This window comes from Anomaloglossus baeobatrachus, unplaced genomic scaffold (assembly GCF_048569485.1).
Source record: "Anomaloglossus baeobatrachus isolate aAnoBae1 unplaced genomic scaffold, aAnoBae1.hap1 Scaffold_2540, whole genome shotgun sequence".
Classification (NCBI taxonomy): Eukaryota; Metazoa; Chordata; class Amphibia; order Anura; family Aromobatidae; genus Anomaloglossus; species Anomaloglossus baeobatrachus.
Genome location: NW_027442113.1, coordinates 42213 through 58474, shown reverse-complemented (window position 1 = coordinate 58474; position 16262 = coordinate 42213). Strand labels below are relative to the sequence as shown.

The following is a 16262-nucleotide window of genomic DNA, read 5'->3' as shown; positions in this document are numbered from 1 at the left end:
ATGTGTACGGGGGATGGAGGGGTGACTGTCAGCAGAGCTGTGCATGTGTATGGGGGATGGAGGGGTGACTGTCAGCAGAGCTGTGTGTGCATGTGTATGGGGGATGGAGGGGTGACTGTCAGCAGAGCTGTGTGTGCATGTGTATGGGGGATGGAGGGGTGACTGTCAGCAGAGCTGTGTGTGCATGTGTATGGGGGATGGAGGGGTGACTGTCAGCAGAGCTGTGTGTGCATGTGTACGGGGGATGGAGGGGTGACTGTCAGCAGAGCTGTGCATGTGTATGGGGGATGGAGGGGTGACTGTCAGCAGAGCTGTGCATGTGTATGGGGGATGGAGGGGTGACTGTCAGCAGAGCTGTGCATGTGTATGGGGGATGGAGGGGTGACTGTCAGCAGAGCTGTGCATGTGTATGGGGGATGGAGGGGTGACTGTCAGCAGAGCTGTGCATGTGTATGGGGGATGGAGGGGTGACTGTCAGCAGAGCTGTGCATGTGTATGGGGGATGGAGGGGTGACTGTCAGCAGAGCTGTGCATGTGTATGGGGGATGGAGGGGTGACTGTCAGCAGAGCTGTGCATGTGTATGGGGGATGGAGGGGTGACTGTCAGCAGAGCTGTGCATGTGTATGGGGGATGGAGGGGTGACTGTCAGCAGAGCTGTGCATGTGTATGGGGGATGGAGAGGTGACTGTCAGCAGAGCTGTGCATGTGTATGGGGGATGGAGGGGTGACTGTCAGCAGAGCTGTGCATGTGTATGGGGGATGGAGGGGTGACTGTCAGCAGAGCTGTGCATGTGTATGGGGGATGGAGGGGTGACTGTCAGCAGAGCTGTGCATGTGTATGAGGGATGGAGAGGTGACTGTCAGCAGAGCTGTGTGTGCATGTGTATGGGGGATGGAGGGGTGACTGTCAGCAGAGCTGTGTGTGCATGTGTATGGGGGATGGAGGGGTGACTGTCAGCAGAGCTGTGTGTGCATGTGTATGGGGGATGGAGGGGTGACTGTCAGCAGAGCTGTGTGTGCATGTGTATGGGGGATGGAGGGGTGACTGTCAGCAGAGCTGTGTGTGCATGTGTATGGGGGATGGAGGGGTGACTGTCAGCAGAGCTGTGCATGTGTATGGGGGATGGAGAGGTGACTGTCAGCAGAGCTGTGCATGTGTATGGGGGATGGAGGGGTGACTGTCAGCAGAGCTGTGTGTGCATGTGTACGGGGGATGGAGGGGTGACTGTCAGCAGAGCTGTGCATGTGTATGGGGGATGGAGAGGTGACTGTCAGCAGAGCTGTGCATGTGTATGGGGGATGGAGAGGTGATTGTCAGCAGAGCTGTGCATGTGTATGGGGGATGGAGAGGTGACTGTCAGCAGAGCTGTGCATGTGTATGGGGGATGGAGAGGTGACTGTCAGCAGAGCTGTGCATGTGTATGGGGGATGGAGGGGTGACTGTCAGCAGAGCTGTGCATGTGTACGGGGGATGGAGGGGTGACTGTCAGCAGAGCTGTGCATGTGTATGGGGGATGGAGGGGTGACTGTCAGCAGAGCCGTGCATGTGTATGGGGGATGGAGAGGTGACTGTCAGCAGAGCTGTGCATGTGTATGGGGGATGGAGGGGTGACTGTCAGCAGAGCTGTGTGTGCATGTGTATGGGGGATGGAGGGGTGACTGTCAGCAGAGCTGTGCATGTGTATGGGGGATGGAGGGGTGACTGTCAGCAGAGCTGTGTGTGCATGTGTATGGGGGATGGAGGGGTGACTGTCAGCAGAGCTGTGTGTGCATGTGTATGGGGGATGGAGGGGTGACTGTCAGCAGAGCTGTGCATGTGTACGGGGGATGGAGGGGTGACTGTCAGCAGAGCTGTGCATGTGTACGGGGGATGGAGGGGTGACTGTCAGCAGAGCTGTGCATGTGTATGGGGGATGGAGGGGTGACTGTCAGCAGAGCTGTGCATGTGTATGGGGGATGGAGGGGTGACTGTCAGCAGAGCTGTGCATGTGTATGGGGGATGGAGGGGTGACTGTCAGCAGAGCTGTGCATGTGTATGGGGGATGGAGGGGTGACTGTCAGCAGAGCTGTGCATGTGTATGGGGGATGGAGGGGTGACTGTCAGCAGAGCTGTGCATGTGTATGGGGGATGGAGGGGTGACTGTCAGCAGAGCTGTGCATGTGTATGGGGGATGGAGGGGTGACTGTCAGCAGAGCTGTGCATGTGTATGGGGGATGGAGGGGTGACTGTCAGCAGAGCTGTGTGTGCATGTGTATGGGGGATGGAGGGGTGACTAAGCAGAGCTGTGCATGTGTATGGGGGATGGAGGGGTGACTGTCAGCAGAGCTGTGCATGTGTATGGGGGATGGAGGGGTGACTGTCAGCAGAGCTGTGCATGTGTATGGGGGATGGAGGGGTGACTGTCAGCAGAGCTGTGCATGTGTACGGGGGATGGAGGGGTGACTGTCAGCAGAGCTGTGCATGTGTATGGGGGATGGAGGGGTGACTGTCAGCAGAGCTGTGCATGTGTACGGGGGATGGAGGGGTGACTGTCAGCAGAGCTGTGCATGTGTATGGGGGATGGAGGGGTGACTGTCAGCAGAGCTGTGCATGTGTACGGGGGATGGAGGGGTGACTGTCAGCAGAGCTGTGCATGTGTATGGGGGATGGAGAGGTGACTGTCAGCAGAGCTGTGCGTGCATGTGTACGAGGGCTCGCAGGATCTGGGGGGGCACGTCGCTATATATCTGGTCGGGGGCTGCAGGGTCTGGGGGGGGCAAATGGGTATATGACTGGTCGGGGGCCACATGGGTATATGACTGGTCGGGGGTCGCAGGGTCTGGGGGGCACGTGGTTATATGACTGGTCGGGGGTCGCAGGGTCTGGGGGGGCACGTGGCTATATGACTGGTCGGGGGTCGCAGGGTCTAGGGGGGGGGGGGGCACATGGGTATATGACTGGTCGGGGGCCACAGGGTCTGGGGGGCACATGGCTATATGACTGGTCGGGAGTCGCAGGGTCTGGGGGCGGGGGGGCACATGGGTATATGACTGGTCGGGGGTCGCAGGGTCTAGGGGGGGGGGGCACATGGGTATATGACTGGTCGGGGGTCGCAGGGTCTGGGGGGCGGGGGCACATGGGTATATGACTGGTCGGGGGTCGCAGGGTCTGGGGGGCACGTGGTTATATGACTGGTCGGGGGTCGCAGGGTCTGGGGGGGGGCACATGGCTATATGACTGGTCGGGGGTCGCAGGGTCTGGGGGGCGGGGGCACGTGGGTATATGACTGGTCGGGGGCCACAAGGTCTGGGGGGCACATGGGTATATGACTGGTTGGGGGCCACAAGGTCTGGGGGGCACATGGGTATATAACTGGTCGGGGGTTGCAGGGTCTGGGGGGGGGGGGGGGGGGGGCACGTGGGTATATGACTGGTCGGGGGTCGCAGGGTCTGAGGGGGAGGGCACATGGGTATATGACTGGTCGGGGGTCGCAGGGTCTGGGGGGCGGGGGCACGTGGGTATATGACTGGTTGGGGGCCACAAGGTCTGGGGGGCACATAGGTATATAACTGGTCGGGGGTCGCAGGGTCTGGGGGGGGGGGCACGTGGGTATATGACTGGTCGGGGGGTCGCAGGGTCTGAGGGGGAGGGCACATGGGTATATGACTGGTCGGGGGTCGCAGGGTCTGAGGGGGAGGGCACATGGGTATATGACTGGTCGGGGGTCGCAGGGTCTGGGGGGGGGGGGCACATGGCTATATGACTGGTCGGGGGTCGCAGGGTCTGGGGGGCGGGGGCACGTGGGTATATGACTGGTCGGGGGCCACAAGGTCTGGGGGGCACGTGGGTATATGACTGGTCGGGGGCCACAAGGTCTGGGGGGCACATGGGTATATGACTGGTTGGGGGCCACAAGGTCTGGGGGGCACATGGGTATATGACTGGTCGGGGGTCGCAGGGTCTGGGGGGGGGGGGGCACGTGGGTATATGACTGGTCGGGGGTCGCAGGGTCTGGGGGGCACGTGGTTATATAACTGGTCGGGGGGCCGCAGCGGCCGCTCACCAGAGGTCCCGCGTGGTGTGGACAGTCTCCTGACCTCCTCAGTTGGGTCCGGCAGACAGCAGAGAACAATCGCATGTGCAGGGCCAGTGAGACTCTGCGGCAGGGCACGGCCGGGTTCATGCTGCCGCTGATCTCTCCGCTCATCTCCAGAGTCAGAACCTCTGCAGTGATGTCATCAATAGAACCCAGGAGACCGCCACATTCCAAGCCCCGCCCCCTGCCACCGCCACCGCCATGCTTTACCTGCTCTCTCATCTCCCCATACGCCTTCTCCGTGTTACGCTCCACCTGACGCTTGAACTCGTCCGTGGCCTCCGCCTGCAGCCGCTGCACCCCCGTCACCTGACGCAGCTGCTCCTCCGTCTCCCTGGAAACAAAGCCGCAGCATTATACTCCAGAGCTGCGCTCACCATGAGGAAGCCTGCAGCTCCCAGCAGCACAGAGGATTTCAGCAGAGGAGAGCACTGATCTTATAGGAGGACACAGAGATACATAGAGGAAGGAGCAGGTCCCAGCAGCACAGAGTATTTCAGGAGAGGAGAGCACTGATCTTATAGGAGGACACAGAGATACATAGAGGAAAGAGCAGGTCCCAGCAGCACAGAGTATTTCAGGAGAGGAGAACACTGATCTTATAGGAGGACACAGAGATACATAGAGGAAGGAGCAGGTCCCAGCAGCACAGAGTATTTCAGGAGAGGAGAGCACTGATCTTATAGGAGGACACAGAGATACATATAGAGGAAGGAGCAGGTCCCAGCAGCACAGAGTATTTCAGGAGAGGAGAGCACTGATCTTATAGGAGGACACAGAGATACATAGAGGAAGGAGCAGGTCCCAGCAGCACAGAGTATTTCAGGAGAGGAGAGCGCTGATCTTATAGGAGGTCACAGAGATACAGAGGAAGGAGCAGGACCCAGCAGCACAGAGTATTTCAGGAGAGAAGAGCACTGATCTTATAGGAGGTCACAGAGATACAGAGAGGAAGGAGCAGGTCCCAGCAGCACAGAGTATTTCAGGAGAGGAGAGCACTGATCTTATAGGAGGTCACAGAGATACATAGAGGAAGGAGCAGGACCCAGCAGCACAGAGTATTTCAGGAGAGGAGAGCACTGATCTTATAGGAGGACACAGAGATACAGAGAAAGGAGCAGGTCCCAGCAGCACAGAGTATTTCAGGAGAGGAGAGCACTGATCTTATAGGAGGACACAGAGATAAAGAGGAAGGAGCAGGTCCCAGCAGCACAGAGTATTTCAGGAGAGGAGAACACTGATCTTATAGGAGGACACAGAGATACAGAGAAAGGAGCAGGTCCCAGCAGCACAGAGTATTTCAGGAGAGGAGAGCACTGATCTTATAGGAGGACACAGAGATACATAGAGGAAGGAGCAGGTCTCAGCAGCACAGAGTATTTCAGGAGAGGAGAGCGCTGATCTTATAGGAGGACACAGAGATACATAGAGGAAGGAGCAGGACCCAGCAGCACAGAGTATTTCAGGAGAGGAGAGCACTGATCTTATAGGAGGACACAGAGATACATAGAGGAAGGAGCAGGACCCAGCAGCACAGAGTATTTCAGGAGAGGAGAGCACTGATCTTATAGGAGGTCACAGAGATACATAGAGGAAGGAGCAGGTCCCAGCAGCACAGAGTATTTCAGGAGAGGAGAGCGCTGATCTTATAGGAGGACACAGAGATACATAGAGGAAGGAGCAGGACCCAGCAACACAGAGTATTTCAGGAGAGGAGAGCGCTGATCTTATAGGAGGACACAGAGATACATAGAGGAAGGAGCAGGACCCAGCAGCACAGAGTATTTCAGGAGAGGAGAGCGCTGATCTTATAGGAGGACACAGAGATACAGAGGAAGGAGCAGGACCCAGCAGCACAGAGTATTTCAGGAGAGGAGAGCACTGATCTTATAGGAGGTCACAGAGATACATAGAGGAAGGAGCAGGACCCAGCAGCACAGAGTATTTCAGGAGAGGAGAGCACTGATCTTATAGGAGGACACAGAAATACATAGAGGAAGGAGCAGGTCCCAGCAGCACAGAGTATTTCAGGAGAGGAGAGCACTGATCTTATAGGAGGACACAGAAATACATAGAGGAAGGAGCAGGACCCAGCAGCACAGAGTATTTCAGGAGAGGAGAGCACTGATCTTATAGGAGGTCACAGAGATACATAGAGGAAGGAGCAGGTCCCAGCAGCACAGAGTATTTCAGGAGAGAAGAGCACTGATCTTATAGGAGGTCACAGACATACATAGAGGAAGGAGCAGGACCCAGCAGCACAGAGTATTTCAGGAGAGGAGAGCGCTGATCTTATAGGAGGACACAGAGATACATAGAGGAAGGAGCAGGACCCAGCAGCACAGAGTATTTCAGAAGAGGAGAACACTGATCTTATAGGAGGACACAGAGATACAGAGGAAGGAGCAGGACCCAGCAGCACAGAGTATTTCAGGAGAGAAGAGCACTGATATAGGAGGACACAGAGATAAAGAGGAAGGAGCAGGTCCCAGCAGCACAGAGTATTTCAGGAGAGGAGAGCGCTGATCTTATAGGAGGACACAGAGATACATAGAGGAAGGAGCAGGACCCAGCAGCACAGAGTATTTCAGGAGAGGAGAACACTGATCTTATAGGAGGACACAGAGATACATAGAGGAAAGAGCAGGTCCCAGCAGCACAGAGTATTTCAGGAGAGGAGAGCGCTGATCTTATAGGAGGACACAGAGATACATAGAGGAAGGAGCAGGACCCAGCAGCACAGAGTATTTCAGGAGAGGAGAACACTGATCTTATAGGAGGACACAGAGATACATAGAGGAAGGAGCAGGTCCCAGCAGCACAGAGTATTTCAGGAGAGGAGAGCGCTGATCTTATAGGAGGACACAGAGATACATAGGAAGGAGCAGGTCCCAGCAGCACAGAGTATTTCAGGAGAGGAGAGCACTGATCTTATAGGAGGTCACAGAGATACATAGAGGAAAGAGCAGAACCCAGCAGCACAGAGTATTTCAGGAGAGGAGAGCACTGATCTTATAGGAGGTCACAGAGTTACATAGAGGAAGGAGCAGGACCCAGCAGCACAGAGTATTTCAGGAGAGGAGAGTACTGATCTTATAGGAGGACACAGAGTTACATAGAGGAAGGAGCAGGTCCCAGCAGCACAGAGTATTTCAGGAGAGGAGAGCACTGATCTTATAGGACACAGAGATACATAGAGGAAGGAGCAGGTCCCAGCAGCACAGAGTATTTCAGGAGAGGAGAGCGCTGATCTTATAGGAGGACACAGAGATACATAGAGGAAGGAGCAGGACCCAGCAGCACAGAGTATTTCAGGAGAGGAGAACACTGATCTTATAGGAGGACACAGAGATACAGAGGAAGGAGCAGGACCCAGCAGCACAGAGTATTTCAGGAGAGAAGAGCACTGATATAGGAGGACACAGAGATAAAGAGGAAGGAGCAGGTCCCAGCAGCACAGAGTATTTCAGGAGAGGAGAGCGCTGATCTTATAGGAGGACACAGAGATACATAGAGGAAGGAGCAGGACCCAGCAGCACAGAGTATTTCAGGAGAGGAGAACACTGATCTTATAGGAGGACACAGAGATACAGAGGAAGGAGCAGGACCCAGCAGCACAGAGTATTTCAGGAGAGAAGAGCACTGATATAGGAGGACACAGAGATACATAGAGGAAGGAGCAGGACCCAGCAGCACAGAGTATTTCAGGAGAGGAGAACACTGATCTTATAGGAGGACACAGAGATACATAGAGGAAGGAGCAGGTCCCAGCAGCACAGAGTATTTCAGGAGAGGAGAGCGCTGAGATACATAGAGGAAGGAGCAGGTCCCAGCAGCACAGAGTATTTCAGGAGAGGAGAGCACTGATCTTATAGGAGGTCACAGAGATACATAGAGGAAGGAGCAGGTTCCAGCAGCACAGAGTATTTCAGGAGAGGAGAGCACTGATCTTATAGGAGGACACAGAGATACATAGAGGAAGGAGCAGGTCCCAGCAGCACAGAGTATTTCAGGAGAGGAGAGCGCTGATCTTATAGGAGGACACAGAGATACAGAGAAAGGAGCAGGTCCCAGCAGCACAGAGTATTTCAGGAGAGGAGAGCGCTGATCTTATAGGAGGACACAGAGATACATAGAGGAAGGAGCAGGACCCAGCAGCACAGAGTATTTCAGGAGAGGAGAGCACTGATCTTATAGGAGGTCACAGAGATACATAGAGGAAGGAGCAGGACCCAGCAGCACAGAGTATTTCAGGAGAGGAGAGTACTGATCTTATAGGAGGACACAGAGTTACATAGAGGAAGGAGCAGGTCCCAGCAGCACAGAGTATTTCAGGAGAGGAGAGCACTGATCTTATAGGAGGACACAGAGATACAGAGGAAGGAGCAGGTCCCAGCAGCACAGAGTATTTCAGGAGAGGAGAGCACTGATCTTATAGGAGGACACAGAGATACATAGAGGGAGGAGCAGGTCCCAGCAGCACAGAGTATTTCAGGAGAGGAGAGCACTGATCTTATAGGAGGACACAGAGATACAGAGGAAGGAGCAGGTCCCAGCAGCACAGAGTATTTCAGGAGAGGAGAGCACTGATCTTATAGGAGGTCACAGAGATACAGAGGAAGGAGCAGGTCCCAGCAGCACAGAGTATTTCAGGAGAGGAGAGCACTGATCTTATAGGAGGATACAGAGATACATAGAGGGAGGAGCAGGTCCCAGCAGCACAGAGTATTTCAGGAGAGGAGAGCGCTGATCTTATAGGAGGACACAGAGATACATAGAGGAAGGAGCAGGTCCCAGCAGCACAGAGTATTTCAGGAGAGGAGCGCACTGATCTTAGGAGGACACAGAGATACATAGAGGAAGGAGCAGGACCCAGCAGCACAGAGTATTTCAGGAGAGGAGAGCGCTGATCTTATAGGAGGACACAGAGACACAGAGGAAGGAGCAGGACCCAGCAGCACAGAGTATTTCAGGAGAGGAGAGCGCTGATCTTATAGGAGATCACAGAGATACATAGAGGAAGGAGCAGGACCCAGCAGCACAGAGTATTTCAGGAGAGGAGAGCACTGATCTTATAGGAGGACACAGAGATACATAGAGGAAGGAGCAGGACCCAGCAGCACAGAGTATTTCAGGAGAGAGCACTGATCTTATAGGAGGACACAGAGATACATAGAGGAAGGAGCAGGTCCCAGCAGCACAGAGTATTTAAGCATGTAGGATATTTATGTACTTGATAACAGGGAGTAATAGATTGTAATCACACATAGCTCTGGTGTGCTGTACTGGCCGTTTCTTTTCCCGCACAGCTCCACACTTACCGCTGCACATCCGCCATCTTGCTCAGCTTCTTGGCGGCCGTCTCCTTTTCTTCATCTAATTTCTTCAGAAGATCATGAACCTGCAGGAGGAAAAGTGGTCAACGGCAGCTCTGGATGTGCCAGGAGTATAGACTGGAGTGATACAGCTCTGGGTGTGACCAGAGTATAGATTGGAATGATGCAGCTCTGGGTGTGATCAGAGTATAGAGCGGAATGATGCAGCTCTGGGCGTGATCGGAGTTGTGATGGTGTGATATTGTGGGTTGTGTATCATGTTGTGTAGGTTTGTATTCTAGGCGTGGTGCTCTGGCCATTCTGTGTATTGCTTGTGTGTACATTGTATTGTCTGTAGGTAATCACCCCCTGTAGTGTTTCTGTCCCTAGGTGTGGGGGAGGGGGGCCTGGGATCCACCTAAACTCTCTGCTTTTCTAGGAGATTAGTGATTCTGGGTGAGAAAGACAAGACAAACTCTCTGCTTACCTGGGGGATTATTCTATCTGGCTAAGACAAGAGACAAGAAGGAAAAGTGATCCTCTGAGGGAGAAGCTGCAGCTACAGGCAGCACCCCAGAGAGACTGTGAGAAAACCTGAATCCCCTGGAGGACTGCTGGAGGATTGGGACTGATCCCCGGGACATTTATCCCATTAATGGACTATTTTACCCTCTGTGTGGTGGATTATTTTATGGTCTTTCTGTATTGCTTGTAATAAATGCTCTTTGGATTGATCATCCATTTCCCGCTCTGTTGATTGTGTGATATGGGAGAAGGACCACATGACAACTGGTGGCAGCGGTGGGATCAACAGAGCGCAGCCTAATGGAGATTGTCACGAACCACCGGGGGGGGTCACTCAGAAATCCCCCGCGCTGGCTACCAGTACGTCACAATCGGGGGGTAACAAGTGGGGGTCACCCCTCCTTTATACCTCCCGACAGACAGAGCACATGACGCGCTCTCTAGCGCCCCTCTTATAGTCAGGCCAATTATGGAATTGCCCGACAATAAGCAAGGAGGCCGCTATACTACTTATGCCGATTATTGAAGGGTCCCCGGTGAGAGTAGGGTATATATTCCCCCGACCTCCGCGGGCGGAATATATAAAACCTCCCCGAATCTCACTGGCCTCCCCACAATAATCCTTGGCACAACTCGCTGCCACCAACCGCTTCACGGTAACTATTAGCCGAACACACAGACGTGGGATTCAAGATCGAGATAACAGAACAGCCCAAGATTAATTATATAATTTAATCAGCCTAAAGCACACTAGAAACTACAATATATACAATAGGGGATCTACAGAATATACATAGGTCAGAGTACAGTTACAGATAAAGCATGGTTTACAAACAGGCATACACAGTTCCAGCAGTTACCTTGTGCGTCTGGCCACAGGGGGGCGCCGTGGACCAGGTTTCTAGGATCCTTCCCACAGATGTTTCCTACACGTGACCCCCAGCGAAAGAACACTGGAAAATGGCCGAAGTAGGGTTATCAACCTGGGCAAATCCAGGTCCCCTCCTACCTTAGTGACCTCAGAGGGAGCACTGCTCCACCCCTGGCTGGAGTCATGGACAATATCCACAACATGGAATATGGGCCATAACTTTGCCTGGGAGCGTCGTAGGCGGACGCCAACGCTCTCATTGTGACAGTTATGAATTTAGCTACAGAACGAGAGGACTCATGACTTGTCTACTAGTTCCCCATTGGCTGATATCACGCCTGGGGTACTTCCCAAGCTCCCGCTCCCATAAAAAAGGTGTGCCAGCATCGTCCGCATGCGAAAACACCATTTTTATGGTTGCCACATTTATCGGAAATATGGCTTGCGAGATATGAACCATTTTTTACTGGAGTCGTTCTGTCTGGATAGTTCCATAGCCTTATAATGAGATACAAACTCTTGTTACAGGGTCACGGCAGGGGGTCATCCTGTGTCCATTGTTCCCAGGTCATCTAATCTCCATATCACAGGAGATGGCCATGGGATGTGTTGCTGGGAGGTGACACCTTCCCAGATGGTGGACATTGAGAACAAGAAGGGAGGGGGCACTGCCAGGGAGTGATGAGAGCGATTATGACTGGAAATCATAATTCCTCTTCATATCCCAGGGTTTCCCTCACAGAGATCCACCCACCGAGTGAGTACAGAAACTGGACTGTATCCAGTCTACAGGAGAGAGACAGAGATCTGGGCCTGAGCTACCAGGGACTGTGTAAAGAGGCCTTAATTGATCTACTGGTGGGTGCGAGCCAGTCCACCTCCTCCTAGATGTCTGACGGACAAGCACTGGGGACGGTGATCCCTAACTCAAAAAGCCAGTGGGTGGTGTGGTTCGAAGAAGAGATGGAGGTTCTGGGCACCGATGTATCTCAGGAGTATAAGGAGGAGGCTGCTCGCCGAGCACAGCGGAGACAAGAAGCAATGGAGTCCGGCAGAGGGAGTAATGTGAGTGTAAACCCAGCGATCCAGGAGCCTGTACGGATCACCCGGGCGGACTTCAAGCCATTTGATGAGGCTTCTAGAGATGTGGAGGGGTTCTTCAAGGACTCTGAGCAGTGGTGTGCGGTGATGGAGGTTCCCCACTCTGGCTGGAGGCGTTTGTTAGTGGGACTCCTGAACGGAAGCCTGGCAGAGGCTTATCGCACCATTGACTCACAGCAGAACCGGGATTACAACATTGTAAAGCGGACTATCCTGGATTACCATGCCATCACCCCAGACTCACATAGGGCACAGCTCCGAGACCTCCCATGCACCACGGGGGGATCGTTTAGGATGTGTGCCCATAAGATGTCCCAGGCATGTCGGAGATGGCTGGAAGCGGAAGACGCCTTCACTGTGGAAAACGTTATACAGGTGTTTCTTATAGAACAATTTCTTTACAAGTGTCCCTCAGAAATACGGGAATGGGTCAGAGAGCGCACGCCGTGCACCTTGGATGGAGCTGCAGCCCTGGCTGATGAGGCCCTTACTATCCAACCACAATGGAGGGGGCTTCTGGACAATAAGCCACAGCCCCGAGTTCCTCTCACCATCATAGTAAGCACTTACAGGAGGTCGTGCCGGATGGACAGAGAGTCATTGGATTTTGTGACTCCGGGGCATTTCTCACAATAGCTGATCCCCGGGTGGTGCGGCCAGAGGCGATACATCATGGACCAGGGATTGTTATTGAATTGGCTGGAGGACGAAGGAGGAATATCCCAAAGGCGACTGTAGATCTGGACTTTGGAGTCAAGCAATGTGTGGTTGGGGTGATGAGCGGCTGCCTGCAGATATTCTAGGAAATGATGTGGGAGATCTACAATGCCGATTTGTGGGTGCAGGAAACACAGTTTGAGTGAAGGAGGACACAAAGGGAAGCTTGTCCTTCCGACCCTACTGCTGTACAAGGGACTGTCTACAGCTTCTCCATCCAATACAAGCGTGGAAGCCAACACCAGAGCGCTGATGGACTGTCCCGGCAAGAAGAGCCATAGAGTATCCACAGCTGAGCAACATGAACGTAAGTGAGGTGGTCAGAGGTCTGTGTAGACCTCATGGCATACTCACTTATTCAGAAGGAGGGAGAGGTTGTGATGGTGGGATATGGTGTACTGTGTATCATGCTGTGTAGAGTCATATTTTAAGCATGTCCATTCTGAGTATTATTTGTCCTGTCTGCAGGTTAATCACCCCCTGCCGTGTTTCTGTCCCTAGGTGTGGGGGAGGGGGGCCTGAGATCCACCCAACCTCTCTGCTTACCTGGGAGAATATTCTTTCTGGATAAAACAAGAGACAAGCAGGAACATTCATCCTCTGGGTGAGAAGCTGTGGCTACAGGCAGCACTCCGGAGAGCCATTGAGAAACCCCAATTTGCCTGGAAAAGGTCTACTGAAGGATTGTGACTGATCCCCGGGACATTTATCCCGTTACTGGAATGGATGCTCTTTGGATTGTCACCGATCTCTCACTCTGTTGATTGTGTGATATTGGAGAAAGACCCCGTGATCGGAGTATAGACCGGAATGACGCAGCTCTGGATGTGACCGGAGAATAGACTGGAAGGATGAAGGTCTGTGTGTGATCACCCAGATCCCAGCGATACCCCTGCCCCCCAGGATCCGCTCTCACCTTTCTCCTTCCCCCCCCCCCCCGCCCCCCAGGATCCGCTCTCACCTTTCTCCTTCCCCCCGCCCCCCAGGATCCGCTCTCACCCTTCTCCTCCTCCCCCCCCCCGACCCCCAGGATCCGCTCTCACCCTTCTCCTCCTCCTCCTCCCCCCCCGCCCCCCAGGATCCGCTCTCACCCTTCTCCTCCCCCTCCCCCCAGGATCCGCTCTCACCCTTCTCCTCCCCCCCCCCGCCCCCCAGGACCCGCTCTCACCTTTCTCCTCCCCCCCCGCCCCCCAGGATCCGCTCTCACCTTTCTCCTCCCCCCCCGCCCCCCAGGACCCGCTCTCACCTTTCTCCCCCCCCACCCCCCAGGATCCGCTCTCACCTTTCTCCCCCCCCCACCCCCCAGGATCCGCTCTCACCTTTCTCCCCCCCCCCCCGCCCCCAGGACCCGCTCTCACATTTCTCCACCCCCCCCCGCCCCCCAGGACCCGCTCTCACCTTTCTCCTCCCCCCCGCCCCCCAGGACCTGCTCTCACCTTTCTCCCCCCCCCCCCACCCCCCAGGATCCGCTCTCACCTTTCTCCTCCCCCCCGCGATCCGCTCTCACCTTTCTCCTCCCCCCCGCCCCCCAGGATCCGCTCTCACCTTTCTCCTCCCCCCCGCCCCCCAGGATCCGCTCTCACCTTTCCCCCCCACCCCCCAGGATCCGCTCTCACCTTTTTCTCCCACTGACGCTCTGTTTGCAGCTTTTCCCTCTGGAATCCGCTTTCCTGCTCCTGTAAGAGAAGAGTGTGACATCAGAGGGGGTGATGGGAGTTGTATTCCTCGCGGTGCCGGTGCTCGTACCCGCAGGTCCTGCTGCAGCTGATGCTCGCGCTCCTGTCCCTGCTGTTTGCTCCGTGACAAGGACTGCTCCAGCTCTTCTATCAGCGCCGAGGCCTAGGGGTTGCGGTGAGACCAAACCGGGGGTCAGCGAATACCCACACATGGTACATGGGACTGCTGCCCTTCCCCCACATACCTTGGCTGCAGCCAGCGCGCTCTGCTGGGTGATGTAGTCCACGTCGGACTGGTACTTGCCGTGCAGCTGCTGCAGCTGCTGGTCGTGGTCTCGGCTCAGGCGATCTTGCTCCTTCTGCGTGGCAGCAAGTCTGACAATACAGAAACAGGTGGAGCAGACCTGAGTGATACGTCAAACCACACAGACCGCTCCAGCTCTGCTACATGGAGGAAAGGCCGATGTAGCAGAGTCGTGTACGCACCGGGCACTCAGCTGCTGCACCTCGCTGCACGATGCCTGCCAGGATGCCTCCAGCTCCGTCCTCTCCTGAGACAACTTTTGCCGCTGCAGACTACTACTCTCAGCCTCCACCGTCAGCTGCTGCACCCGAGCCTCCAGCTCCTTCACAGTCTGCGCCTGGCGGAGAAAGTCAGCGGAAATAAAGCACGGGGGAGAAGAGCGTGACCGGCGGAGCGGGCCGAGGACAAGAGCGTGACCGGCGGAGCGGGCCGAGGACAAGAGCGTGACCGGCGGAGCGGGCCGAGGACAAGAGCGTGACCGGCGGAGCAGGCCGAGGACAAGAGCGTGACCGGCGGAGCGGGCCGAGGACAAGAGCGTGACCGGCGGAGCGGGCCGAGGACAAGAGCGTGACCGGCGGAGCGGGCCGAGGACAAGAGCGTGACCGGCGGAGCGGGCCGAGGACAAGAGCGTGACCGGCGGAGCGGGCCGAGGACAAGAGCGTGACCGGCGGAGCGGGCCGAGGACAAGAGCGTGACCGGCGGAGCGGGCCGAGGACAAGAGCGTGACCGGCGGAGCGGGCCAAGGACAAGAACAACAGTGAATGTGACACAGTGAAGAGAAGACAAGAGCATGACTGGAAAGAGTGACTGACGGAGCGAGCCGAGGAGAAGAGCGTGGCCGGAAAGAGTGACTGACAGAGCGAGCCGAGGAGAAGAGCGTGACCGGAAAGAGTGACTGATGGAGCGAGCCGAGGAGAAGAGCGTAACCGGAAAGAGTGACTGATGGAGCGAGCCGAGGAGAAGAGCGTGACCGGAAAGAGTGACTGATGGAGCGAGCCGAGGAGAAGAGCGTGACCGGAAAGAGTGACTGATGGAGCGAGCCGAGGAGAAGAGCGTGACCGGAAAGAGTGACTGATGGAGCGAGCCGAGGAGAAGAGCGTGACCGGAAAGAGTGACTGATGGAGCGAGCCGAGGAGAAGAGCGTGACCGGAAAGAGTGACTGACGGAGCTGTTGAGGATAAGAATTAAGTAACTAAAAATACTTAATTCAGCCATTTCATAGACTCAGGTATATAGTTTAGTAGATGTAAAGTAACACATATTTATGAACTCTTGTTCCTTACTAACACGTATATATGTATATTGCATATTTAGTGATTTTCCTTAGTACAGTATATACCAGTATATGTAACTTGAAGATGGCTGCCGTATCCTGTCTACACCCAAGATGATGAACAAAGGAGAAATTCTTAAAGACTTTGGACTGACCAATCCAGCAGAGACTATGCTAATTTCTATACGTCTGGAAGCCCCGACCTACGATATGTGATTGGACTGTACTTTTGTTTACACCCTTTTACTTCTTGGTCCTATAAGGGCTTTGTCTAAGAATAAAGATCAGTCTGTGGCTCGTCAGTCGTGAGAGAGAGTCATAATTGATTCAACTAACTGTTATTCTTTCTCGCTGTGCACACACGACAATATAATTTGGAACAGTAGTCAGATCCTGAGAGACC

At 54.7% G+C, this 16262-nt stretch overlaps 1 protein-coding gene across 1 annotated transcript in view; it reads right to left on the bottom strand.

Moving 5' to 3' along the window:
- Positions 1-16262, bottom strand: part of CEP112 (centrosomal protein 112) — a 98215-nt gene that overhangs the window by 45390 nt on the left and 36563 nt on the right. The window contains exons 12-17 of the mRNA XM_075332201.1: positions 14769-14923; positions 14528-14657; positions 14353-14445; positions 14223-14282; positions 9399-9478; positions 4288-4411 (exon numbers count right to left, since the gene is read on the bottom strand). Coding sequence (XP_075188316.1) covers positions 4288-4411; positions 9399-9478; positions 14223-14282; positions 14353-14445; positions 14528-14657; positions 14769-14923 — 642 coding nt within the window. The remainder of the gene's footprint in view (positions 1-4287; positions 4412-9398; positions 9479-14222; positions 14283-14352; positions 14446-14527; positions 14658-14768; positions 14924-16262) is intronic.